This window comes from Astatotilapia calliptera, chromosome 7 (assembly GCF_900246225.1).
Source record: "Astatotilapia calliptera chromosome 7, fAstCal1.2, whole genome shotgun sequence".
Classification (NCBI taxonomy): domain Eukaryota; kingdom Metazoa; phylum Chordata; class Actinopteri; order Cichliformes; family Cichlidae; genus Astatotilapia; species Astatotilapia calliptera.
In genome coordinates, this window is record NC_039308.1 from 17,654,803 (window position 1) to 17,682,719 (window position 27,917).

The window sequence follows — 27,917 nt, forward strand, 5'->3', positions numbered from 1 at the left end:
GCATCGTAAGCTCCTGGCTTGGTTAACAAGGAGGGAAACACAGCACAATGACTGACTCGGTTGTGGTACTAACACCTTTTTATTCCAATATAAAAGGAAATGCTAATATTATTATTATCATCATCAATAATATTGGAAACTTTTACTTGTCTGGCTAAAAAAAAAGAAAAGAAAAGTGAATAATGTAGCTTTAATGCAAAGGTGTCGATTCACAGCTACTCACTTTACATCTACTTTGAACGTGAGTCCAAGTTCATACTTGACAGGGATGGAGATAGTCGCTCTGTTGTCGTGCATGGTAGAGAAATCTTCTTCATTGTCACTACAAAAATACAATTTACATGCATACATAAAATTAACAGAACATCCATCCACCATTTTGGACAATTAATCACAGAAATAAGCAGAAACAAATCTTTTTCATCCTTTTTTCCAGAATTATTATTATTATCCTGATGATGTGCAGAAAGATGGAGGGATCCTCTCACCTTGTAGCTGTCACGGTGAACTCAATTTCCTTCTGAAAATATTTGAGATTCACCTCAAATTTCACTGTTATTGTTTCCTGTGGATTTGACATCAAACCATAGGTTTAGTGAGCAGAGGTAAAGAAATATTGTACAGGTAAGATGTTTTACGGATCCTGCACAAGGCAGATGAAACTAACCTCTTCATTGTTTCCCAAGAAGGGGTACCCCACCTCAATGCTCACTTCGGTGTCATTTACAGTGGTCGTCTTTGTATCTGGCTGAAGAGTTGTAGTCACAGAATTACACGCATTGCTTCAGTCCGTAAAGTCAAGTAGCGCAGAGAGAGGAGGGAAAGGGTTCTTACCTCTACGTTCACAAAGTTGATGTTTTGTGTAAAGTTGATTTTCACGTTGGTGTTATAAGCTTTGTCTTTGAGGTTTTTAACGGTGATATTCAAATAAATGATTTCCTTTTCTTTGATCAATTTACTGGAGAAGTACATAAAAAATAAAAAGTCAGAACGGTTGGATGCGATGCACACACATCAACACAAGGGTGCAGTCATACTCTGGATACTCTGGACTCGGCTGAATGACTCCAAAACTACGACTTACAACACATCAAGTAACAACTCTGATATGAGAAAGAAATAGTACAGAATAACATTCAAGAAAAATATATATGTGTATAAATATACACAAACCCATTTCTGAAAAAGCTGCAATTCATTTAAATTCCTGTATTTAACTGAAACCGGTGCAAACACGGAAACAAATGCTCAAACTAAGATCTGTCATGCTCGTTTTTGGTTTTATAACAACGATATAATAATAATAATTCCACTAACCTTTGCTCATCACATTTAGCCTTCAGGGAGAGGTCAGGAATGCACGTCTGAGTTTTGTTTCCACAGTCCATTAAAGTAATCTACAAGACATTTTTAAGAAAATAACAAATTAAATATTTCCAAAAGCTGCATTTTTACTTGGCCTTGCAGAATGATGCTTGTACGAGTTCAAGATCTGTACATACAAGATGACTGCGTGACTTCACAACTACTTTGCAAGCCAATCGTGGTAAAGACTCAAACTCTCATAGCCTCATATTGAAGTATGAATATACTCAGTCCAGTAGATAACTTGTGAAATTAGCAATAAGAATGAAAATAAGCTGCATGTTTGTTTGCACCCCTGAGAAGACGTGTTCCTTTAGATGACCTTCATTTCCTTTGCCTTTCCCCCCTGAGAGTGTTTCAGGCTCACAGTCGCATTTGTTCCCATTCCTAATAGTCTCCCACTGGACTGATAAGATCAACAGTATCTTCTCTCCCAAAAGGATGGGATTGGAATATCATTTGCAGTGCAATGTCAAAAGAAAAACACTTCCGTTTGATAACTTCCTCTTCTCTGGGTGTTTGTCCCCTTCTCTTCCTGTCAATAACAATAACAGGAGAGGTCCCCGTGACGCAGCATGAGGGGAGACGGGATCTGCAACATATGTGGTTGTGCGTTTACGTGTGAGCAAAGATAACAATGCGACTAATGCGTACGGGCTTTAAATGCATTTTCTAGTGCATGCTGAAGCTGAATCCTCCTGTGATGTTTCCCAGCTTTGTCGGGAAACATCACGCACTCCAACCAATAATCTGGGAACCCTCTTGTTAGAGGAAATATGCATGTGGGGGTGTGGGAAGATGGTCCTGGCTGCTGGTGCTGAAGCACTAATGGGGGCTGAAACTGAAGGATGGTAGTCAGCTGTTGCAGAAGCTAATGCACTGTATCAGCAGCCAGAAAAGAAAACCCGTGTCCTCGCTACGGGATTATAAAGACAGACCGGGGTCAAATTCTTCCTGTCTGCAACTTTAAATGTTCTGCTTAGTGTAACTAGTCGATTATTTTACTAAAAGAAACCATAAGTGATATAAGTGGTCTTACATTGGCATTGATGGATTTGGGAAGACTTTCATCCAGCACAGGACCTTCTTCATCAGCTTTTCCGAACTCCACAGACACAGTCAGAGGTCCTCGGAAGTCTAGCCGTTCCTGGGATAGCGGACGATGAGGCAAAGCAGGGAGGAAAATAAAAGGCAGAGGGAGAAAAAAAGTGAAGAACAATGGAGGACTTTAAGGTCAAAATTCACTGGCTGCTTTCTGACGCTGAAGCTTTGCTGCATCAACTGCAAACTGATTCTTTCAAAACAAATGTGGTAAAATGGTGAGTTGAACACTGAGCTGTGTAATGATATGAGGAATGCTTTCTTGGCACAGTTCACTCCCTTCAAGTCAATCACAGCTTAGATTGCACAGCATATCTGAGTACTGCACCTGACCTTTGTCACCCCCTTTTAGACACTATTTAAGGTCATCTAGTGGCTACGTCCATAATGCCCCTGTTTTGATTCTCTGGAAGAATTGAAGGCGTTTTCAGAGCAAATGAAGTCTCCAGTGTTGCTGTGCAGTCCTTGATAAAGTGTTTGCCGAGTCTATTTGCAACACTTTGCTGGAAAACCATTCAGCATTTCACTTTAAGCCAGGGGTGGGCAACTCCAGGCCTCCAGGGCCAGTGTCCTGCAGGTTTTAGATTTCACCCTGGGTCAACACACCTGAATCACAGGATATGTTGAGGAGGTCATTTAGCCATTTAAATCAGCTGTGTTGGATCAAAGACACATCTAAAACCTGAAGGACACCAGCCCTCAAGGCCTGGAGTCACTCACCCCTGCTTTAAGCTAAAAGAAATGTCAAACGGATGGTAGAGCAAAGGTCAGAGGTATTTGGATTGGTCCTCTGGGGATTATAAGAGTCAGCGTAAACTTTTGCTCCTGTCCATTTAGGAGATGTTGAGGCAGTGTTTTCACTGGTTAAAAGAAAGCATCATCATGGTGGTAGCAAAGTCCTTCATCAAAGCCGCCAAAAAAGCAACACTCGCTAGCGCCACGGACGTCAGGACAGACACAGGTTTGTGACAGTCTCTGCTACTGAGAAAAAAAGCAATTTACCAAAGTAACTGAGATTTATTTGTGTTTGTGCGATTGTGCAAAGCCTTCATATGATGGACACACGCAGATCCAGTTTGAAAGAGGTGTGTCACATTGAGGCGCTGCCTATGATGAAGTCCTTCTTGAGACCGTTCCAAATGCTGATTAAAACTCAAAGGACGCTGATGAAGAGCTTTTAACATGAAAGTGCCGCATTTACAATCAGCAACACTGAACTGCACAGACTGTGCCTGTTGCTTAAACAATTAGAAACCACACTGTTTATATTTTTCAGAATTTCAGTCACTGATATTAACTTTATTTGTATTTTAACTGATGCTTTAGCAGAGACAAATATAGACGCGACGCTTCTTCCGTGCTTGTTAAATTCTCGACCTCTGCCTGAGGACAAGTGGGAAGTCTCTGGTCTGACTTGCACACTTGAACAGAGCAGGTATTCATACTCAACATACATAATAACAACAGCTGTTTCCAACGATTAGCTCCTCTTTCCTTCACTAAAGGGTTAGCCAGTCAGAGAAATCCATGGCTGGCACGAATTCCAGGAAGCAGAAGCTGCCCAAGAAGACGCTTGGTTTTAAAGTAGGTGGTACAGCAAAGGTTTAAAAGCTTTTAGCAGTTACAGGTAAAAGTAGTCAATGGATCACTACCTAATTCACCTTCTAATTCACTCTAATCACTGTTTCATCCTCACTCCTTTCTCTAAGTGTCTCCAGATAATTTATCGGCCAGTGCGGCACAAGGTTTAAACGGAGCATGCTTTGATCAGGACGGGGTCTGTTTCATGTTAGGTCTTCCTGCTCTGCATAGGACAGCTTTACCCTCCCTCCTCTCTGGCTAACAGCCCTAAAACACCATTAACATTTCCAGGAAGCCCTAAATATAACTTTCACTAATGAGCAGCGCAGCAACAAAAGGAATCCACTTGAATGTTGTGTTTAGTAAATGCAGACTGAAAATAAAGTCAGACTTTGTACAGGTAAGAAAACACAACTTGCCGACATCATGAAGGTTTTCTCCATGCATTCTTTCGTTCCGTCCATGATGGTGAACTTCTGTGTAGTCCTGCGGTCATTTTTTAAATCTTTGCTAATAAATGAGGCCCTGGATGTGGCACGCAGACTGTCCAGTGTTATAGTATAGGTCATATCTACAAGACACAAGAAGTTTGTTTTTTTTAAATGTGGTTATAAAGAAGAAAAATAAGGGAGAAAAATTGCAGAATCAAGTTGGTTTGTTACATGACTCACTTGCAGTTGTTTTTACAGTCGGCTGGTTGGATTTGACTCTGTAGGTAAAGCACAAGTTGGTCTTCGCACAAATAGATTTCCTATTGCCGTGTTCACACTGGTGCTCAATCTGCTGGAGGTTGACTTTAGAGGGGTTGAAAGTCATGCTGGCATGCAGCTCTGCAACATCTCTGGACCTGGTAACACAAATGAAATGCATTAACTACTAGAATACAAAGCACGCAGGAATAGTGCGTGTGCAGTTCAAGCACTGCACATCCTGCACACAGTACTGCAACGAACCACAAAGTAGTACGTTATAGCAGCACGTTAAATAGATGATGTCACTGATGCAGTCAGAGTAGAATAAATAAGTTTTCACAAAGGAAGGAACTAATGCATCTTGAGAATAAAACTTGGCTTCAGTTCTCAGCATCCAAATGTTAAGCTTTCTAAAACAGAGCCAGCAGTCCTGGAGGAAGAGCCTGCCTGCTGCCAAATCCTTTTTAAACTCTAAGTCACTTGGGAAATGGAGTTTTCACACAGCCTAGTCGAAGCTCTGTCAGTAGAAGCTGTGGGAGAAAGTCTGCCTTGGAGGTTAAATCATGCTGTTGGCTTCAAAACTTTGTGGGCTGAGGATGTATGCTGCTCTCCAACTGTGAAGTATGTTGCGGGGGCTTTTAAAAGAGAAATCACGAGGAGGTTGATGGTCACCAGCCTACAACCCCAGTGGGACATGCACAGCTGTCTAAACCCTGATTAATGCAATGGAAAGTGGACATGTATGCTGTCTCTGGGCTGCAGCGCTGCTGCTGCTGCTGTTAACGATTGAAGTGGAATGTGTGGTTTTTGCAGTGAATGTTTGTATGTGAGGATGGGCCACGACTCACCAGAACAGCGAGGCCCCTCCCAGACCTCCTATAGTGATATCAGTGATTCCATCTCCATTTAGATCCATGACTCCATGTATGGACTGACCAAAGAATTTCACCTTTTCGCCATCGCCACCTGCAGGAATATGCTGAGGACACAGCAACAAACAAAGCAGGGGATATTGAGGCAAAACTGCAGTTAATTTAAATCCATTGTGGTTATAATAGTGATGCTAACTTGGGTAAACAGTATTTGCACAGAGCGGAAGCATCTGTAGCCTTATCTAAAGAATACTGTAATGAAAACAACAACAACAGATCTTTCAGTATTATAAATTCCATCTTCTCACCTGTACAAATTTCTTTTTGAGTGATTTCTGGTCTCCGTGATAGATGTAGACAGCCCCTCTGTGGTCATTTTCAAAAGGCGCACCAATCGCCACATCATTATACCCATCAAGGTTAAGATCTGTCACTGCTGCAATGGCTGTACCAAACCGGGCGCCGCACGGCTCATTTTTATTGGTGCAGCCGGCTGATTGGAGCGTACAGCAGGACTGATTAATAGGCTTTAAAGTATACTCATGCTTAAATTTGTTATTCTGTAACGGAGGAAAAACAAAAAAAGCTCTTTTATTTTGTGACTTTTAGCAGACGTCTGGCAAAAGTTATCCGACTGAACTAATTTTCTGTACCTTGAGCCTGTAGACGTAGACTCGTCCCTGCTCATCTTTTTCTGGGCCCATGTACATTGGAGCTCCAACCAACAGCAGGTCAGTCAAGGAATCATTATCCACGTCAACAGTCTGAAGGACGCTGCCAAAGTAGGAACCAATCTGCGCAAAGCCCCAAATCATCTTTCAGTGTTTACTCCACTGAATTCATTCAACTTGCACATTATATGCAGTAAGCAGTGAACCCAGAGAGCCCACATTAAGCCACAGACTAATATAATATAAACTAATATAGCTGAATGCTCACAAAGAATTTGGTGCATCTTGTCCTGAATATATAAGACATAAATATGCACACATTTACAGGCATAGTCATCAATATTTATATTATTGTGCTTTTATGTATTTATTTACTATTTATTGATATATTGTAAGCTATCTAAGGAGCTGGGAAAGAAAGGCGTCTGGACTTCTTTAAGTTGCTTGAAGACGTTTCACCTCTCATCCGAGAAGCTTCTTCAGTTCAAAACTGAAGAAGCTTCTCGTATGAGAGGTTGTTATATTACTGTTTAGTGTGTCTATATTAAATATGTTGCACATCACTTGTTTTGGGGGTTTTTTTTGCATTATTTTATTTGTGTTTGAATCAGGCTGATGACTTGTCATACAGGCACATTTTGTAGCCATATTTTAAAAACTGCTCCTTTATAGCGCACTATGGACTAAACATAGTGTTGCTTGTGTTATTGGGCACTTCCTTTTGCCAGGAACGAATGGCCTGGAGCCACTTACTGACCATCTGCCCAACCAGTCCTTGGAGTTCTCTCATTGGCCAATATCCATGTGGATGTGTTGCTGGATTTTCTAAAAAAAACCCTTTTCAGACTTTTTCCTCTACTGCGAGCTCAGCAGATGTAAATTAAGCTATTGTTTCTATAAATAATGGCTTATGTGAATGATGTGTTTTTACAGTGGCTCTGATATGTAAAACACAACAGCGGACAAGGTGTGTTTTCTATTAATTACTGTGTTTTGCATCTTTCCCTTTCTTTTATTATTTTCCTTAAAGACACATGTGTAATTAGCTTAAGATAGAAACTGCGAGTTACCATCTTTAAGCTTCTCACATCTCCAGTGCAAAAGCGCCCTGAGGAACTGAGGCTAGCCAAGCCTGCCAAAGACTCACCTGTTCTCCTTTCAGTATCTGCGAGATGACGATTCTGTTGTTTTCATCGAGTCGGTAGATAACAACGCGGCCGGTGTGGTTGTACCGCGGTGCACCTGTGATGTACAGCTCTCCCTCAGACGTGGATGCTGACTGCACATCATACCCTGCGGAGAGTGCATTTACAAGCACGTTTTTTTTCAATCCAAACAGTACGAACCTTCAGGAGTGTCACAAAAGTATCTGCGATTTACGATTTCTCTAGAAAAAAAATGCACCCTCGCTCTGTTTATGGGATATTTTTAATGCCTCCTCTGGCAGCTGTTTACTTCTGCGTGTGAGAAGGAAACTGTAAAACACTGGAAAGGAACACACACCCACTTAGAAAAGCGCACCGCAGCTCTGCGTGCTGTAGCCTGAGCATTCGGAACGAGCATGTGCCAACAGCTGAGTTTATAGTGTGCGAGCTACCAGCGCTCCATCTAATGACATGTTGATTAAATAACTTGATACTAAGATACCACGGCTGCTTTACGAGCCATAAAAGGCATCAGCATGGAGCGACGAGCCTGTGTATTATTATTTATGTGACACAGAGAACAGAATCTGCTTTCGAAGTCAGACAAATGACGTACCTATTTTCCCCCTCACAGCAGAAACTTCCATATTTATTCTGCAACTTAATTTTACATCAGAAACACTTAGATCAGATCTAGGTTGGTGGAACAAAAAAAGGTGTGTATTCCATGTATTTTAATTCAACGTGCTAATTTTTTTTTAGCTTTAACTTGCTTAAGATTGATATACTTTAAGAAATTATTAACATATATAATCTAAATAAATAAATAAAGCGTACAGTCAAAGAAGAGGAGAAAACAGGAAGACTGTTAATCAGGCAGTTATAAACATGAAGCAAAAATATTTTTGTAAACTGAAATACATGAAACCAAAGTTTATTCATCAAATTAATTAATTGCTAAAGTCATTTTTTAAATTTTATTTATTTATCATGACTTCATGTAATTCTTCAGACTCCCCAAATGCAATAAACAGAAGTATACACATACACGGCTAGTCCTGATTCTCCATATTAAGGGAAAACAGAGAATGTAAGCCTTTTTACTTTTAGGCTGCTTTAAATGAGATTATATCCAACAAACACAGCTAGTACTTAAAGTGGCCTGTGGAGCTTTATAGCAAAGTAGGCCTGGATATTTAGATGGTAATAAAAGCATCATAAAAAGCAGCAGCAGTAGCATTAAAACTATTCATAAATTTGGTTCCATAATTGACATAAATACATATGAGAAGCCAAAGGTACATATTATAAATAGCCTCCTGAGTAGATTTACATTTTTTTTGCACTGTATTAGTAATGTTGTTAGAATATTTTATTCCTAACAAACTCTGACCCCTTCATTTTTAAGGCTAAATATGTATAATATGTAAACATGTTAAACACGTTTCACCAAAAAACATTTAAACAAAGTCTCTTTTATAGTAAAGGCTGCTATTTTGCATCTAACAGCACTAACGGGTAATGTAAGTACACAAGAGCAAGTGTTGTGCAGAGGAACTCACTTAAAGGTCAGTTATTATATATTTTTTTAATCCATGAAGACTTTAAATTTATATATCAGTGACATTTAAAGGAACTATAAATTTTATTAAGTTTCCACTCACCGAGGTACGCGGCCAGCCTTTCATTCCTAGCCTCTTTCAGTGGGTCAAAGAAAGCATCTTTCCCTGGAACCACGTCTCCTCCAGGAGTGTACATTACCACTGTCCCGTTCCATTCATAAGCTCCCACTGCTCCCAGTAACACACCTTCCTAAGGGAGACAACAGACAAATATGTGGTGGAAAAAATAACCCAATCCTTTATTTAAGCAAAACAGTGGCTCCATAGTGTAGTGGTTTACACATCTACACTAACAAGCAAAATATCCCTATAGAAATTTTACTTTGAGGTAGACTCTGCATTTCATATACACTACTTAGCCCCTCAAATGTAGTGGTGGTAAGCAGCAGCAGAGTGCAAGCATCACAAAGTTATATTTAAGTTCTGCACTTGTGTGAATGCTCTTCATCAGAGACCTTCAGGATCCCAAACAATCAAAGTTGCACCGCTGATGGGTGCTTTTCACAACTTTCTGTTATTATAGTTTTTTGGAATCTGTTTGGTAGCAATATTATGCAAAAGTAATAATAAAAAAAAATGAAAAAATAAAATAAAAAATGATACTATGGCACAAATCCAGATTACTTTATTTTTAAATGTAAGAAAGAGCACTGACTTTGGCATACGACTGTGGCCTTTAAGTGCACATTAAGTGCAACTTAAAAGTACAGCTATTGATCCCATAATAAAATAACAAGCATATACGGTATATTATTTCAAGTGAATATATCTATCGCTCTTTTTTGTCCAGAGGCAGCACAGTTAAGTAATAGGAATGGGAGGGGTTGCAACAGGACATGACATCTTTCATTAGCCACAACAAAGTGCGTCGAGTGGCTCTTTCCCACTAATGACTGCTAAAGTGTGGCGTCACATGTTTAGGATTCAGTACTATGACTCAGCTTAGGAGCCAATTCAGAGTAAGAGAGAGTCAGAGGAGATAAGAGCAGGAGGAGGAACATAAAAAAGGGGCGTTTTTTTTATTACATGCAGGAAATAGATACTGAATTTATCCAATCAGCCTTCTGACTCAACATCCCTTACAGACTTTTCTGCTGTGTACATCTTTCATTTGCTTTCCGACTCACATACAGTCAGACACGATATTGCCAGGATATCACAGTGAGCAATTCTCAAGTTTCCCAAAATTAACCCACAGAGCTGAATCACCAAACAGCTGTAGATGGACCAGAGATAACAATGCGGTATTGTGTCGGGATGAGTTCAGCAGTTAACTTCCTTGCTGATGAATCCATGTCCGTGCAAACAGTTCACTTTGATTCCACAGATAGAGCAACTTATCACTGCTGTGATCTCAAAATATGATTCATCCTTCAGCCATTTGGTGCGGTCTGGGTGCAATAAGTGATTTAGCAGGACCCAACTATTCCTCTGTAAACAATCTATTTGGTAGCAGTTTGGTGTATTAATCACACGTAAACAGTTGGACTGAAACTTACGTTTGAGGTGTGAGCACTAAACCCAGTTTGGGACATCTCCATCTGAATGGGGGAAGTGGAATTTCCACTTGTAGCTGAAGAAAGGGAAATTTCAGTTTAGCTACATGTACATAAACCACAGATAATCACATGTTGTCAAATCTGTTTTTACTTCGAAACATATAAAGAATATGGGTCTGAAACTTAAATATGGGTATCGTTTGAAATTTAGGGAAATATTTGTCTGTGACAGAACTGAAGTAATATCTTATGTTAGCTTAACATGAAGAGGAAGATAATCAAAACGATGGGCATTAATACCGTTTCCATGTGTGCCATTTAATTATTTCTAAAATGAATGTGACCAGTGAGGGGTGGGTCTGACTGTGAAATGCTAACGACTCATCAATCAGAAGTTGATAGCCAGTAAACATACCTTTTTCAACACACCCTGAAATGATGAACTGAGCCCACAAAGTCATTTATAGATGTCTGTGTCAACACGTGTTTGCTCATAGGGGGTTCATATGATTGTTGGAGTTTCCTCTATTATCGTGGGTATTCACAATATAAAACACTCACTTTTGTTGTGAATTGGCGCTATATAAATAAAGCTGATTGAATTGATCATTTGCCTTAAATGTCTTAATTGTTAAATGTGTTCAGCATGTAGTTTTTATTCATACCTATTGGATCTATTTAGGGGGGCAAGGCTAGCTCCTTCCTGCTTTTGTCGGTCTTTGTCGAACTATTTCAACATCCATTTCTTTGACAAAAGTGAAACTGCTAATGTGGCTTCAAGAGCATGCATATTTTGTGTCTATGCGTTTACCTTCCAAGGCCAAAATCCTGCTTCCCAGTGTATCCACAATGTTCACTAAAGCAGCCTCATCAGACACATTGAAGAAGTGGTCTTGGATAGGTTCACTGGAGATATTCTGGATCTCTTTGATAAACTTTTGCACCTCTGATAGAGATTTGTTCTGGCGACCGTAGTCCCCCAAAACCTGTAAACGAGAAAGTACTTAACATTAACGGATAAACTATTCTGACCAAAAACTGAAACATCACAAAATATTTTGTACTCACAGCGATGCCAAATCTCTCAATGTCATCATGCTCACAAGCTTTGATGACCTTTTGTAGATTATAGTAGTCGTGTGATTCTCCATCAGTCACAATCACCATGACTTTCTTAACTCCAGGTCGTGCACCACGCTCTGGCATGAAGGCTTCCTCTCTGAAATGCAATTAACTTCAAAGTTACTCAGACAATCCTGACTTATGCTAGTTTTTTTTTTCTGACGACACATCAATTGCAACACTATTTTTTAATTTCCTCATAAGATTTGAATTCCATCATGTCTGAAAATTTATCTGCAAGGCCAACTGGAAGGCTTGTGCTATTTTTCTTCTAACAATCTGCCCATGACAATTGTCAAGCAGACTTGAAATGACAGTTTCCTATTCAAATATCCATTAAACCTTGCCAAACCAGAAAGACTCAATTATTAATTGTGGTCAACCGTTGCCGGGTTTGCCCAAATAAGACAGCTAATGTTAGGTACCTGGCAGTATCAATGCCCAGGAAAGTCATCGTCTTGGTGCCAGTGTGCTGAGGAAGGACTTGGACAAAATCCCGCAAAGCAGGCATGTTGTCAAACTGGCTCAGGTTGACCTGATGACTCACGGTCTCGCCATAAGACACAATGCCCACCTAGAAAACACGCATACATTCACACATTTAACATGTAAACTTTCTCCTACATTAAATTTCTATCTATGTTCTTCTCTCCTCAGCTTCTCCCCCCAGACAGTCTGCAGAGGATGTGGCTGAGGTCTGGTGAGCTTGATATGACACAATGTTCTTTATACAGACTGCAGAGGACTTCAGCAGCCATGGAAGATTTGACTTCCAACCACTAGACTCCACAGTAGGAAGACTTTCCAGTGCTTCCCTGTGGAAAAGTCCACAAGCTGTGAGCCAGATCAATGTAACCATAAGAAAAACACATTCACAGAGCGATCCAATTCAAGTGGACAGAAATACACTCAGATTCAAACTTAGTGAGCGAGAGGTTGAATTTACTTTAAAGGCTGTAAAGTGCTCAGTTTATGAACTTTGCTTTATAAAGGGCATCTTACACGTGTGGAAAAATTACATAATGGAGCACAGTAAAGTCATTAAACATAATTACTAACTAATATAATCCTCCATTCATTCCTTTTCTATATCTGATTGATGTTACATAACTATTCCATTTATTCATTCATGTATGGCTGTGCAGCCTGCACTGAACGCACACATAAACCACTCTGCAAACGTCTATAGCCACTCTTTATTTCTTTATTTTTTGAAATGATGGATGGAGTGGGTAAAGGCTTTTTAAAAGTACTGTATATGCAAAGAAAATTGGCTTTTTTAGTTTGTTCTTTAAATAGTGCAACTGACTTGTGTCTGTTTAGGTCCGATCTCAAGTCTCCCAATGAACTTATTGAGAAACTCCGTAATACTCGACCAGGGGTAGATACTGTTAGATCCATCCAGCACGATCACAAGGTCCATCTCCTTCCCGCACTCTGGAACAGAGCCAAAAATGACATTTAATTAAAGGGTACGTTTAGTTTTCAGTTTCTCTCTGTAAGCACTAACAGGGGTGCTGAAAGCTGAGACTGGACTTTTTTCTTTTGCTTCTTTTTACTTTTGGCTAGTCTACACAAGCGTATTTGATTTGGTGATTTTTCTCCTAAGTAAGACATCAGGTTATGTAACACGTTCAGTCTGTTTCCTGTTTACTTGCGCCCACGGTAAACACACAAGCTCCAAATCAAAATGTAATAACGTAGATCAGTGTGTGTGTATGTGTGTGTGTGTGTGTGTGTGTGTGTGTGTGTGTGTGTGTGTGTGTGTGTGTGTGTGTGTGCGTGCGTGCGTTGGTTTGTGTACGTATAAGTTGGGGTGAGGGGTTTATAGAGGGTAGCACAATGGGGGAACAAAATGAATATTTCTGTTACAAAATATGGACTTTTTTGTTTTTTTAAGGCTTCTACTTTTGTTTTACTAGGTTACATTACAAACATTATTATTATACAAGAAGAGAATCTGCTAGCATAATACGAATAGTGAATACAGGAGAAGAACGTGGAGTGGGATGTTGTAAACGGACTTCATTCATCAAAATGTGAAGTTATATTGATCGTGTTGGACAACCTTGTTATTGTTGCCCATTCGAAATGTCTGCTGCACCTACCATACACGCCTAGTTTTTTTACTGACCATAGCCAAGCATAAGACATTATTATGTCATAAACAAACCTATGCATCCAGACCAAGAGTGGAAATTTGTGTGACAATGTGTCCATAAAATCAAAAGTATGATTTTTCTCTTTAGTAAAATTTGGGTGAAGAATCATTAGGTGACTATTGTGTAATTTTGAATAGGAGGAGTGAACTGTGGAGGGACAAATGGACCCATCGCCATCGCATGTCTTTCAGCTCAGTGAACTAGAAATCAGTTTTACTTCAAAAGGTGACAGACCTGTGTAGTCAATTTACTGCTGTGCATTGGTGGGTGGTAAATGCTGACAACAATTACAATTGCCATTATGTATGTAGCAGATAACACAAATAAAAAGGTACAAAAAAGTCATCCTGGTTTTATCATTTACCTGTGGAGGAACTAGAGTTGACGAGTTGTGAAATCTGTTGTAAATATTCATTTTAAACCTTCAAACTGTAGAAACCTAACAACTATGATTATATTAATTATAACAATTACTTGAGGCAAGACGTCTGTGTAGGAACAATGTAAGAACTGTATTTCTAAAGTCTTTTTGTTTCATTCAAAACTTTTTTTTACCTTCATTCATTATTTAGAGGATTAAATGAGTATGAGAAGTATACAATAAGTCTGTGTATATGATTATTTGTGGTAAAGTAACAGTGATTCAGAAAACCTGAGGGAATGAAAGAGAAAATGACTGTACGCTGTTTACTCTAGGGTTCTTTCAAAGCTGTTTCCATCCAGGGAAACGCCATGCAAGCCCAGTAAACTGTCTCCTAACTTGGGCATACAATGCAGCAGATGGGCTGGGCTGGACATGAGAGGGATGGGGGGGGGGTCGTCACAGACAAGTTTACATTAAGAAGAATGCTCTAATCTCTATGTTCGCTGAGGGAGTGTGAGTTTAAAGTCAGGGTCCTGGGTGGTACTAGTATGACGAGGAGATTGCTATCTCTCAACCCAGACAGACAACTTGTATAGACAGCGTCCTGTCTTGAGCAGATTTTCTGTACTGTACCTTGATATTTTGTAAAAGAGTTGAGGATCTGGAAGGAAGAGCTGACATTCGTACAAACTCCTGAGATGAAATGCTGCGGGCCGCACTTGTAGCCATACTGAGGACCACACGCCTGTGGAAACAGGACACACATGCATACAAACAAACAGAGACTCAAAGGCTGTGACTAGTTAGTTTTCCACTATTATGAGGTCATGGATGAGAGGAGAGCTACTGAAGACAGAAACAAAGAGGAAAGAACGACTCAAACTGAGGATGACATCAAGAGACTATTAAAACCCACAAGAGGTTGATTCAGACTGTTTCTCTTAAGAAAAGGAGAAAAGGAGACAGAACAGAGGAAAACTGCTAAAGGGAGCAGGCCTTTACTTAGAGGGAGGGGTTAAAGTGGATAGAAACAGTCTGGAATGGCACCTTTAATTTACAAGTAATTAAATCTGTTAAGTAACTGACTACATATTATTTTTGCTTCCAGATGATACCCCACGTACATCATCCACACATTTCCTTCTCATTCATAGAGAACAACAACTTCTCCAAAGAAAGCCTTATTGGCTACATCATTTACAAACTCGTGTCCTGGTGGATTAAATGAAGAACACTCGTTATCTTGTTTTTTAGAATTAATAAATGGGGCTGCATAGACTTATTCGGCCTGTATTTTTCATGTATTGATTATAAGATGTTTAGATTATTGATTTATGTGCGTCTATGTAATGTTTTCGTGGTCAATTAATATCTAGATACAGATCTGAGTTGTGTATTATGTGATATAGTTTGTTAATTTTTTGTCTTTCAGTGTGTTTCTGATAGCGTTAATGGTGTGTAATCTATGTATGTGCTTGGAGCAGGCCGTCACTTCTGTATGTTGATGAATTGCTGATCGTTGCTACCTGTGCTCATTATAGCTGTGACTACATGTGTATTAGAAACTCTGAGAAAAGCCATGTGCTGAAATGCTTCTGGGTTTTTTTTCTTGTTGCTGTGATAATAAAGATTTTATACAAGTAGTTGTGAGTACTGAAGTTCTTATTCAAAGACAATGCTAGTAATCCCAGAAACAAAGGCCTGCTTAGCATTAAAGTATCTCATTATTGCTAAAATGCTAACATTTGCTAATTAGCAAAACTGATAGAAAACCTGAGGCTAAAAAAACGCATTAGTTGGAGCAGTATACTTATTAGGATTCATCCTTTGGGGACCATTCAGGTTTGCAGAAAATTCCATAACAATGCATGTAATAGTTCAGGAAAATCAGTGCACCACTGTGATGGCTCAACAGGCAGGCATAATGAGTGGCACGGCTATAAATTAGTATTGTAAATGTTCAGTAAATGACTAAACACACATGCAGTCCAGCTGGTGATTAGATTGTGTTGAAATGTGTTACTAAACTCATTATTTGCTCATTATCATGTCATATGTTTCCTCTGGTAGCCTGATTTATACCAAATGTTTTGGGTGTTCCACCTTATAAATACAGACATGGTGTTGACATGTTGTGTAAATCACATTAAGGGTTTAAACTGCAGCTCCACCTCACATTTCTACATTAGATTTTCATACACGAACCATTCAAGAAGTTGCAAAAACATGCATTTACTGGCGCTGTAGTTTTGACACATTGGTGATCCTCAGGTTTAAATAAAGTTTTACTACAGTTCTTAAGCACAACCCTACATGTTTAAACACTTCAACATTACCACAATTGATTCACAGCATCCTGTTACGTTCCCAGGACACGGAGCCTGACTTTTCCATGGAGGCCAAAGGTTTAGTGCGTGTTCTGCAAATTCGCTGCTGAGTAGTCTTGCAGCAAATATGCAAAGATCAGTCCTTCTTCTTCTTGTCTATAGAAAATGTAGAAGACTTCCTGCTTACCAGAAATCCTCCTTTGGGATTCGTTACCAGTGTGCTTCCCATGGTCATGTTTTCCTTCACTTCACGCAAGTTGGGAATGGTTGTGTTTTCTAAAAAAAAAAAAGAAGAAGAATAAACTAGATGAATAACAGAGTGAGACAAACAGAGAGCAGCACAGCTGGGTAAATTTCTCGTTTTCATTTTCCCACAAGAAAAGTGCTGCCTATCCCAAAGAATGACATGAGACTAAATATACTCTGCTATATTACTTTACCATGTGGCCCCTCTGTGTGTAGCTTATGGCTATTAACTAAGAATATGGAGCACAACACAAATATTTTGTTGGTAAACAGCCTGTTTGTTGTGAAGGGGAAAGAATTAGGGGAATCATTAAACCAACCCAACATGTGTCTAAAATTAGCAGCTTGGGAATGTTTTGGATAGGAATTAGTTTTTCCTTCTGCAAATCTGTGAAACATGCCTTTTCAATTTTGAATGTTGCTCCCTGAGAAGTGATTTTGATGTGAAACAATTTCTTATTGTATGTGCAACAGATCTGTTAGCAGTTAGTGCGTTAAATTTTTACCCTATACGTCCTTTCCGGGTGGGTTTTTTCCCTCTATTTCCTTCCCACACTCACTAAAGTATACTAATAAAGGCAGCACAATCGGGCTCCCTGCTGACCTCAGGATGAAAAAAATCCTTGTCTTTCATAAACAAACTTTTTAAAACAACATTAAACTGTGATGTGGGTCTGAATTGATTTGGAAAGTGACCCATCCTTATTTCTTAACTCCAATGACACAGTTCAGGACCCTGCAGCTCATGATACCCACGTGGGACTGGAACGAGTGACAGACACCGAAATACAAGCTTTTTCCTCAGTAATGCTTGATAGCAATCAGAACAAATTGGACCTATCAGAGCACTGCTCCTGCTCTGGTGCTCTGCCTGTGATTTTCTAGATTGTGGATCTAAACTGCAGTGAGTTTTCACAACACTGAAAAACAGTAAACTAATTATTACTATGGCAAATCAGCTTCATAATCAGTCTTTGTTTTAAATCCATTTCCCAATTTCCTAGAATACCCAAACATTTCACATTAGTAGTTTTCAGTTACGGCTGATTGATTTAGTCAAAAGCAGGGCTGGTATTTTGTTTACTGAACACAAGTGAACTCACTTATACACCTCAGAATTGGTTCATGCAGTTTATCTACAACATTTTTATCAGTGCAGTGGCTGCCGCGACCAATTGAAGTGTGTCTGCTGCCGCAGCCCTGCATGGCCACTTCTGATCAGATTGTTTTCAGTGGAAATCCTGGTGACAGACGTACCAAGATGAGGTGCTCCAACCTGTATTTGTGGCACTCATGCAGCAGTACTCCACCCTGCGGCTGTTTCAGGGCGACAATGCGACAATGCCCACCCCCACACTGCTAGAGCAGCGCAGGCCTTTCTGGATAAGAAGCACATCCGGACACTTCCTTAGCCAGCATTTAGTCCTGATATGTCTCCTATTGAACAAACCTGGCACATGCTGAGTCAACGTGTTCATCAGAGACAGCCACAGCCACTGACCACTGCACAGCTGCAGGAAGGGAGAGCAATTCCTCAACAACAGATCCGGACACTTGTATTATCCGTTCTCAGATGGGTGACTGCTTGTATCATTTCAAATGTCTTCTGCGTGCATATATATAAAATATGTAGATAGATAGATAGATAGATAGATAGATAGATAGATAGATAGATAGATAGATAGATAGATAGATAGATAGATAGATAGATAGATAGATAGATAGATAGATAGATAGATAGATAGATATCTAATAAGACAAAATCTATTTGAAAACCCAAACTTATGTTTTGTTTTTGGATGAGTATATGTGAGAGAAGGCAGACTGACTTTACAATTATACAACTGACGCATCATGTTTGTCATTTAGTTTCAATTTTCTAAACAGAATGCAAAAATACAGCCAAGGTGTTTAGTAACCAACCCCTCCAAAATTGTGGGTACTGTTCTTCCTCATCAGTATTTCATAATGGCCATGGCATAACCGCCTCCCAGTTTTACTGGTCAGACTGAAGAGTCATTAAAAATTACAACACAACAGCCACTAACTTTGCTCATTATGGTTTGGCTTCGCTCGTCTGTGCTGGGAAAATGTAAATCCATTATGGAGGCAGATGTGGCGATGAGAGATTGTGAGGAGTCGTCAGTGGGCATAGACTGAAATGATGAAGAGTGACAGATGACTGACAAGCCCTTTACTTATTTAAAACATTTACATGAACACATCCTGCTGAACTGCGCAAGGTTTTTCTACTGTTATAGAAATATCCAAGAATACTTTATATATCCATCAACTGATCCTAAAGAAACAAACAGGTCATGCATTTGCTTATCATGTCTAGTTTCTTTTAAAAAAGTAAAATAAACCAGCACTGTTGTCATCATTTAAACTTCTCCTAGTTTGTTGCTGACTTGTCTGGCTCCAGATTCCCATTGGATGCTTTCCAGACAAAACTTCGGTCTGTGAGATTCAAGCTTTTTTTTCTAAATCCCCCAAGATAAAGCAACTACAGCACTCTCCACTTCAGAGAAGGGAATTCCAACTGATCAGCACTTAAAACCAATAATTTACCAACAGCAGCCAAGCTGTTACCGTGCTTACTTAGAAATTTTAAGGTGTCCAAGGCAACTGTGCTAAAGCGGTGACGTATCAGTCTCTAAAAGTTGCAGATCTGCTGCACACACAAGCTCTCGGTTATTGCGTACACACACAGGCAGGCACTAATAGAGGCTTTGCAGACTACTGACCGGCAGCTAAGTTGTGTTTATCTGTTTAATTTAGATAAATTGGAAGGCTGAAACATTAAAACCTTGTTTATTTGCTGTCTTCCTGTTCCGATGGTTCCAGCTTCCTCCCCAGAAGACCCAGTCAGATATAAAAGTTAACTTACACACACATCAGACGCACACGCCCTGAAGCACTTGGATTTAGAGTATTTGTGCAGACAGTTAATTGAGAGCTTCTCCCATGCACACCGGCAATTAAAATCCCCCTCATGCACATGTTCATGCACATATATAAACCAATCGGCCACTGAAAGATGAAGCGAATAACATGGATTATCTGTTACAATGACAACAGATATAATATGCAGCAACTGAATGATTGATCCCCGTGTTATTATTGCTTCCTTTTATCGAGTGACAAAGTGTGTCTAGAGAAGAGGTTGTGGTGGGTGGTTGGGTCAAACACACAGCTTTCACACAGGAGACTGTGATCACTAATTAGATATCCATGTTTACTTATTACTTTAGAGTTAATTGATTGAGTTTTTACTTCTTTGAGGTCAGGCTTAGACACCTTCTCAAATCCAAGAATAACTGTTTAACTTTTTCACAGCATTAATCATATCAGTATAATTAATCATGGTAAAAGGTCCTGAAGCAGTGACGCTCCTGGGGCAACATTAAAATGTAAGGTTGTGGTAACAATGATATCAGATTGCGTGTGTTGGACGCAGGAATAACTGTGAGTGCTTTACTTTCTTGCCAGGATTTCACTATGGTCATGGCATAAGCACATCTTAATTTTATGCTGAAGTTAATGGCAGAGGAGGTTTGGAACGGTGCAGTTACAGAGTCAGCAGAGCGTTGGCAATTTTGATCTGTTAGGAAAAGGTGTCAGCATTGGTTTTTTTATCCTTTAGCCTTCATTTATCCGATAGTGTTGGAGGAAGGATGCTGTGCATTCCTCTGCGTGAATAGGAAAGTATTAACACAACAGGAGAGAAGGTAAAACATAACAGCCAAAATGTAAGGCCGTCCTTGCAAAACATTGTTTTCTACTTCATCACATGCATGACAAATTAGTCTTGTACACCGTCTGAGTTCAGAAGCATTACGACTACATGATCAGTTGTAAACCTGTGATCAGTATGTCATAGCACTGAGCGTATTACTGATGATAATGGTGGAAGGTAGGCCACAAATATGCTCTCAAATGTGCTATTTGGGAGTCAATCAACAGAACTTCTTACTCCATGATAATAATCAGTAATATGATCACATGATTGTCATAATCTATCAGGAAATAAGTGGCCTTTTGCATGTCTAACAAGGTGATTTTTAATTTTGTGCACGCAAAATGTATCAACAATGAGAATCTTTTGTTATTAACTTCACTAAACAGTTTGAATTTGTTATTTTTCAGTACATTAGGAGCAAGAATTTGGTACAATTATAAGTAGTGCGCATGAAGGTCATCGCTGTGAAAAGGGAAAAGTGCCCATAAAACAACAAATGTGACACTGACCACTGAGTGATCACTGTGTGTAAGTTTGATTAAAATCTGGCCAATACTGCAGGAGGAGCTGCATTTCTTGTGAACTGTAGCTGGACAGAGGGACAGGTGGTTGTCTTGGCATTGCATGAACTCATAGCCCCCTTCAGCCAGATCAGATAAAACTGTACACATGTGCACACAAATCGTTTTCTTACTGGGCAGCTCCAGTTTGATGCAGTTGTTGTTATCTCTCCCCACGGGACATTTGTAGACGTCTCCGGTTCTTTTACTCGGCTGTCCTGACAGCGGAGATCCAATCAGAACCCTGAAAAAATAAGGACGAGATGGGAATGGTTACATGGAAAGCCATCCAACATCCACACTACTTGCTTTACAATTGTGATAACAACCGCAATTCAGATGTTATTGCAGCGATTAGAAGCAGTGACTCTGAGATCCACTTCTGAGGTCCACAGCTATTTAGACATGGTTTAATTATACTTGTATAGCAATTGAACGTAAACCATGGTTCACACTGCCTAGTAAAGATGTTATAGTTTATTGTGATTGGCTTGCGAGTTTGTGGCTGCAGTTTTATTATATAATCACTCTGACACAATAACAAAGAAATAGCTGGAAATAAAAAACAACAGTTAATCTCATTTAGCTCTCACCAACACCACATAGTAATGGAAGATAACTCCCAGCTGCTTTTATAGCACTTCAGTGTTACGTTTAATGTGCTGGACAAGTTCAATATGTGTCTTGTGTGGGTTTTATTACACTGTGTCTCTCCATCAGTGCATTGATGCTAAAAAAAAGTTTGGTCATCTGCCTTCCTCTAAACGCTCAAGCTTATTAACATTCCTGACTCTAATGGACCCTGTGTCATTTGAAGCAAGACGCAGAGAGGAACAACAACACACCCGACACACTTTCTGCTGCCAGCTGCCTGTGAGAAACATTGTAATTATTTACAGCATTGAACGAGCACTCTTTTCACTCAGAAATGAAAAAATAAACACTTCATAATTACTTCATTAATGATAAGTTAAGTGTTCTTCCTGCTCGTGTCACTGCAAAAAAAGAGCAGCTTTAACAAGGGAATGATTGACAACCACTTAAATATTTCAACAGCGGTTCAAAGCACTGGTATGCAACTTTGTCCAAATATTCATGCTGCACACAGGATGAATAACTTCCCCGATCCAATGGATTTTCAAAACTGTTCTTAACATGAAAACCAGGCTTGTACAGGCTGTTGTTATTACATAAAGTTAAGTTTTAAAGGCACAGCCGTGTGAATAACTGTATGTAAAATGTGTGCTGGTGTCATCAACTCTAGATGACTCAGAACTTTCTCCAACAGGGTGTATTTGAAGTCAAACCATGGTCTTTTTCCCCCACAGTAACCGAGTCATTTTGGCTGACGTAACCAAAGTAGAAAAGTGAAAATAAGCAGCTGCGAGAGGGAAAATTGAAACGGTGTCCAGATTCCACTGTTTAGCTGAACGGCAATGAAATGGGTCGTTTTCAGATTGAATGAACAAAGATTGATCCTATCATACTATTTGTTTGTTGGGATTTGCATCTACTTCAAAAACAGCTCAACAGCTATGTTTTTGTGACAAGGAAAAAAAAACACCTGTTATTAAAATTCTCATTGGTTTGTTGTCAGTATGATAAAAGGGTAAAAATGGCAGTATGGTAACAGGTTGCACAGTAAATGTGAATATGTTAAGATGCTGAATATAGAATTAAACAACTGAAAATGAAGCTGCTAGCTCGGCTTACAACTCTGAATCCTGGTTTATTTGATAATTACTCTTTTTCACTAACTAGTTTTTCCCGAAAGAAAAAGGTCAGGGATGCAAGTGGCAGGAAATGAGCTTCCTCCAAAGCATGTCTGGGATCTGCTTTGGAGATAGAGCAACAAGCTCAAAGAGCTGCTAAACCTCCACAACAAAATGAGAAAGCTGTGGCAGTTTTGACATCTAATTAGGCTGGCACCTGGAAATCTTGTAGGTGAGATGTTTGGGACGTGTCCCATCAGGAGGAGACTGCTGGAAAACACAGAGCAAGCGAGGAAAATTATGTCTCTCAGCTGGGAGCGCCCCCAGATAAGCTGGAGGACATCGCTAGGGAGAGGAATATCCGGGCACCTCTGTTACCTTCTGCCCCCACAAACCATAATTCATCATTGGATGAATAATATATGGATATTTTTCAGCAAAAAATAGGTTACAAGTTCTTAAACCTTAAAACTCTTTAAATGTTGAATTTCTACAATAATAACAAATCATTTTCACATGATTTAAAAAATGAAAACATTGCACTTTTCTGAAACCTTTCCCAGCAATGTTGTGGAGAGCAGACAAATCTTGGGGTTAGCCAAGGTTACAAGAGGCTCCAGCGAAAAGCTGAACCGCCTGTGCCACATGTAACAGCTTTTCTCTCCCCACCCTCGCTGACGGTTAAGGCATCTGTAACTAATCAGTCACCTCCCACTTACAGCAACCTGCGTGTTACATCACCATGTGATTGCTATATTTTCTCATTAAAATATTTTCCCAAGCGTAACACTGAGAGCTACAGGTCGTCTCTAATTTTTCCCCACTAAACCTCTGTAAATCATTCAGCCTCGGTCATGTCCTCCCTCCGCTCGCAGCGTGCTTTGCCCTCATCACTAGTGTGAAACAGAACAAAATCAAGCTTTTTGGATGATATGTAGCACACATGTTTGACTGCACTGAGGAGTTTCAGTTGCAAATGGCTCCACTGATTAGCAGTAAGTGAATTACTACAAGTGATCTCATATGATCTCGATAAGTTAACTAGTACAAAGCGCCATCAGGTATAGCCATGCAGGAAAGGATCAGCGATTATAGTGCAACAGGTCTGACTTTAGAGTAACTAAAGGAGTTTGCAGAAAGCAGAAGAGATAAAAGATTTTAAAAACATGTTTCCATGTTTATTTTAGCAAGAAGCCACGGATGCTTGGTTTCATTGTATTAACAGGCTGGGTATGTGAATACACTGGCGGGCAGTTTAAGGTTAACAGCTAGTAGTAAAAACAAGGACCTTCATTACAGCCGCAGCTGGTGTGCTCGCCCCAGCTTAATTTTACAAGCGAATCAGTGTTTTTTTCCTTTTTTTATTATTTTCTGGAGTAGAACTTAACCGAATGAACACTTGTCTTGATACGTGTGCACATTTTTGGCCAGAATTCTCTTAAACAAAAATATTTATTGGGAAAAAAAGACACATTTAAAAAATGTATTATACCTCTATTACTTGTCTGTTATATAACATTAGGGATGCTCGTGGCAATTCATTTCTTAATCAGCTAAACAGGTCAGTTAAGAAATAGTCAAATATTAAGTTAAATTTGAAAACGGTTTAAAAAAAAATATCCCCATTCCAAAAGGTCACATGACAATCTCATTGGCTCACGGAGTTGTGATGTCACTACACTTTGATCCTTTGAAGTTTGACCTTAAATAGGGGTGAGAAACAGCAATTTGTAGTTCGTGTCTTCGCAGCATTTGTGTTTGCAGCTTTCACACGTTCACCACAGAAACTTTTGGAAACCTTTTCAGAGTTGTCGTGTACAACTTTCAACATGTATCCTACAAGACACCAACCAAGGCAAAAAGATTACGCCGCTTCTCCTTCCTGTCGTGGCCGGCCAAATGACCTCTTAGCCGTCCAAAGGGCATTACATGACAGTAAGAAGGAAAACTACCACCTCCAGAATAAAATTCAACAGATTGAAGACGAGAAACTTCAACTGGAGGAGAAGTGTAGACAGATGGAAGCGCAAAATAAGACCCTTGAAGAAAGACAACAACGCCAGCCCGACATAACAATTATTAATGAGGGCTGGGGAATCAAGTTTGGACAAGCCCGAGACCAGATTGTCTTCCTAATTAAGGAAAACAAGCAAAAGAGCGTGGAACTAAAGGAGATGTCCAACCAGCTTAAAGACAGCAAAGCTACTGTTGAGAAGACAGAATGGGATCTCCAATATATGGACCAAAGGAATCGGCTGCTCCAAAAAAACTTCGATGAAGCTGTGAAAAAAAATAAAGAAATCCTCCAACAGAAGGAAGAACAGGAGAAAAAGCAAAGAGACATGGAGCACAAACTCAAAGTCACGGAGGAAAAATACACAATGCTGAAAGTAAAGTTGGATGATACACTGCGCCAAAATAAAGACCTTCTTCAAGAGAAAGAAAGATTGAAAGAAGAGAAGTGTATTGTCGAAGACTTTGAGGGTAAAAACCTAAAACTGCAACAGTTTTGTAGTGAACTGAAGGACAAAACAAGTCAACTAGAAAGGGAAAAAGAAAAACTGGACAAACAATGCTCACACATGCAGAAAAGGATGGATCAAATGGCGAGAAACAACTCCGAGCTCACTAAGGGGATATTGTTGGAATACAACAACTTGAAGCGCAAACACACTGAAATGCAGGCGCAAAAGCAAGAACAAGACAACATACATGACGACCTGCAGCGTACGCTCCAAGATATCCACAGAAGAAATGAGGAGCTACAAGACATGTACAAAGAAGTACAACAGAGAAACGCAGACATGCACAAGGACAAGATAATGCAGGAGGAAACATCCAAAGAGCTCAGGGAAAAGCTTGAAGAAAAACGAGCAACACTGGAAGAGGTGGAGAAAACATGCAAGAAGCTTGAGAAACAAAACGTAGAAACCATCGATGAGTTGAGAACCCTCATCCTGGAAAAAAAAGCTCTTGTAGAAAACTGCATGAAAAAGAAGAACAAACGCTTCCGCTGGCCCTGGACGAGAGACTCTACTGCTTCCTCACCTGGTGTAGCCTCGTCTTGCTCCACCTCTGTTCACCTCCCCAACCAGTCCCGGCAGTTGACTGTCCCCTCCTGAGCCTGGTTCTGCCGGAGGTTTCTGCCCGTTTAAAGGCAGTTTTTCCTCCCCACTGTCGCCTAGTGCGTGCTCAGAGGGGATTGTTGGGGTTTTCTCTCCTCTACCTTGTTTCATTATTTACTTGTTAACGTTTTGTTCTTACTTCATTTTACCTTGTTTCATTATTTACTTGTTAACGTTTTGTTCTTACTTCATTTTACCTTGTTTCATTATTTACTTGTTAACGTTTTGTTCTTACTTCATTTTACCTTGTTTCATTATTTACTTGTTTAACTTTTTCTTTTTCAACTTATTTATAAAACAATAAACCAATTGAATTTATCCTTTGAGTAGTTTTCATCTAATCTTTTCATCTATAACTTTTTCAAACATTCATATCTGTCGTTTATCTTCTTCTTGAAACCTCATAAATGGTGAAGGAAAAATCCTGGAACGTGGTTCCAGGAAAAAGATAATTTAAAAAGGATAATTTAAATATGATTAATCTGTTTGGAAATCTGCAGGTAAACTGTCTGTCTGAGAAATTGATCAAATTAGAAGAGAGGTCAGCTGGATATTTAGATGTCACTCCTCTTATGCAAATTAATCAAATTCCTAAAGTGTAGTATTGCTGATTTTGAATAAGACCTTGAAGGACAGAAGACACATTTTCCTGGTAAAATGATGGCTGTAAAATTGGTGAAAGGGAGCCGACCAACTGGTCTGCTTCTCCCACCCAGTTTGTCATGGTCCATGGGTCTTTGATCCAAGGTTTTGAGTCTTTGAGTTGAGGATTCATTCTAGTTTTGAATTTTAGGTTCTTTGGATTAGGTTTCTGTCGTGTTAATGTTTTGTTTTCTATTCACAAGGTTGTTTTTAATACATCTTGTTAATTTTCTGATGCTTTGTATAAGTTCTTTATGGTTTACTTTCTAGCCTTGTTTGTGCCTTCAGTTTCTGTTCACTTTAGTGATGTATTTAGTGAGTCTCCCTTTGTGTTTCTGTTCTGGCCCTCCTTCTGTCTCGTCTGTTTGTCTTTATCTTTCAATGTTTCTTCATCTCTGTCTCAATGTCTCACGTTCAGTCTGTCTTCTTGTCTCTTTTCTTTACTTACTTCCTGTCTTTAATTTGAAACATTCAGTTTCCCTTCATGTCTTGCGCAGCTTTTCTTCCTGTCCTGGGCCCTCACTGGTTCCCTGATTGTCTTCATTTCCTCTATCCTCATTACCTCTTGTGTATGTACTTTCTCAGTCCTTCTTTGTCATTTGTCGTGTTGTCCATGACCATATCTGTGTGCCATGTAGCTCTGATTTCCATGTGCTGTCTGAATAAGTAATCCTAGTGTTTCTTGGATACTTGTATTCCCTGGCTGTTCTGAGAACTTTGCTATTTTAATTTAATTAGCATTAAATACACACCGTATGTTCGACTTTTGTCTTCTGAGTATTGCATTTAGATATGCAACCTCTTAGACACAGTGATCCATAAGACTGTTGGTTAATTAGTCCAACACTCTAATAAGGGAATTTGTGATAAACCAAAACGGTATGAAAACAGTCATCTCACCACCAAAGCTATCAATTTGATGTGGGAAAATTCTCTTTACGACAAAAGACGTGGGACAAGATATGGCAACTAGATAAGCAGGAATGGATGCAATTTACTGAATGTATTCATACAATGACACTAAGTGTGGTGTGAAGTTACTGCATGAGATGAGCTTTTTCTTTCTGTTTATTTAACCTTATGCTGCTGCAGACCTGTACCACATGTAAAGTGTTGCAAAAATGTTCCAGATAAGACGCCTCGTGTGACTTTTAGGTAAAATATTAACACATGAAGTCATCTTTATTTTTACAACAAGGTTCGCGCTGGAACGGTCTTGTCTTTCAGCGAGCATCTGTGTGTAACCCACATAAAATGAGGGTACCACTTTAATGAGTGATAAATATGAGGAGAGATGGACAGCCTGCCCAACCAATCGAAATGCACAGGTCCCAGTATGCTTTGACCAATGGGAAAGCAGCCTGCCG

General features: G+C 39.5%; 2 protein-coding genes and 1 long non-coding RNA gene across 4 annotated transcripts in view; 2 read left to right on the top strand and 1 right to left on the bottom strand.

Annotated features, from left to right (window-relative positions):
* itga1 (integrin, alpha 1) overlaps nt 1-27,917 on the bottom strand; it is a 61,131-nt gene that overhangs the window by 4,627 nt on the left and 28,587 nt on the right. For both annotated transcript variants that reach the window (XM_026173499.1, XM_026173500.1), the window contains exons 3-23: nt 21,206-21,315; nt 16,711-16,799; nt 14,830-14,941; nt 12,980-13,107; nt 12,096-12,244; nt 11,617-11,767; nt 11,360-11,534; nt 10,549-10,622; nt 9,092-9,239; nt 7,430-7,575; nt 6,265-6,405; nt 5,920-6,171; nt 5,588-5,718; nt 4,719-4,894; nt 4,467-4,618; nt 2,405-2,512; nt 1,318-1,397; nt 835-958; nt 668-748; nt 489-565; nt 224-322 (exon numbers count right to left, since the gene is read on the bottom strand). In XM_026173499.1, coding sequence (XP_026029284.1) covers nt 224-322; nt 489-565; nt 668-748; nt 835-958; nt 1,318-1,397; nt 2,405-2,512; nt 4,467-4,618; nt 4,719-4,894; nt 5,588-5,718; nt 5,920-6,171; nt 6,265-6,405; nt 7,430-7,575; nt 9,092-9,239; nt 10,549-10,622; nt 11,360-11,534; nt 11,617-11,767; nt 12,096-12,244; nt 12,980-13,107; nt 14,830-14,941; nt 16,711-16,799; nt 21,206-21,315 — 2,703 coding nt within the window. The remainder of the gene's footprint in view (nt 1-223; nt 323-488; nt 566-667; nt 749-834; nt 959-1,317; nt 1,398-2,404; nt 2,513-4,466; nt 4,619-4,718; nt 4,895-5,587; nt 5,719-5,919; nt 6,172-6,264; nt 6,406-7,429; nt 7,576-9,091; nt 9,240-10,548; nt 10,623-11,359; nt 11,535-11,616; nt 11,768-12,095; nt 12,245-12,979; nt 13,108-14,829; nt 14,942-16,710; nt 16,800-21,205; nt 21,316-27,917) is intronic.
* On the top strand, nt 3,148-16,764 carry LOC113025590 (uncharacterized). The gene is made up of 3 exons (XR_003272818.1): nt 3,148-3,427; nt 12,328-12,370; nt 15,305-16,764. It is a non-coding gene; the product is annotated as an uncharacterized LOC113025590 (long non-coding RNA).
* LOC113025589 (trichohyalin-like) lies at nt 24,467-25,946 on the top strand. The gene has a single exon (XM_026173501.1). It carries the CDS (start codon nt 24,613-24,615, stop codon nt 25,903-25,905), a length of 1,293 nt encoding a protein of 430 aa, XP_026029286.1. The 5' UTR covers nt 24,467-24,612; the 3' UTR covers nt 25,906-25,946.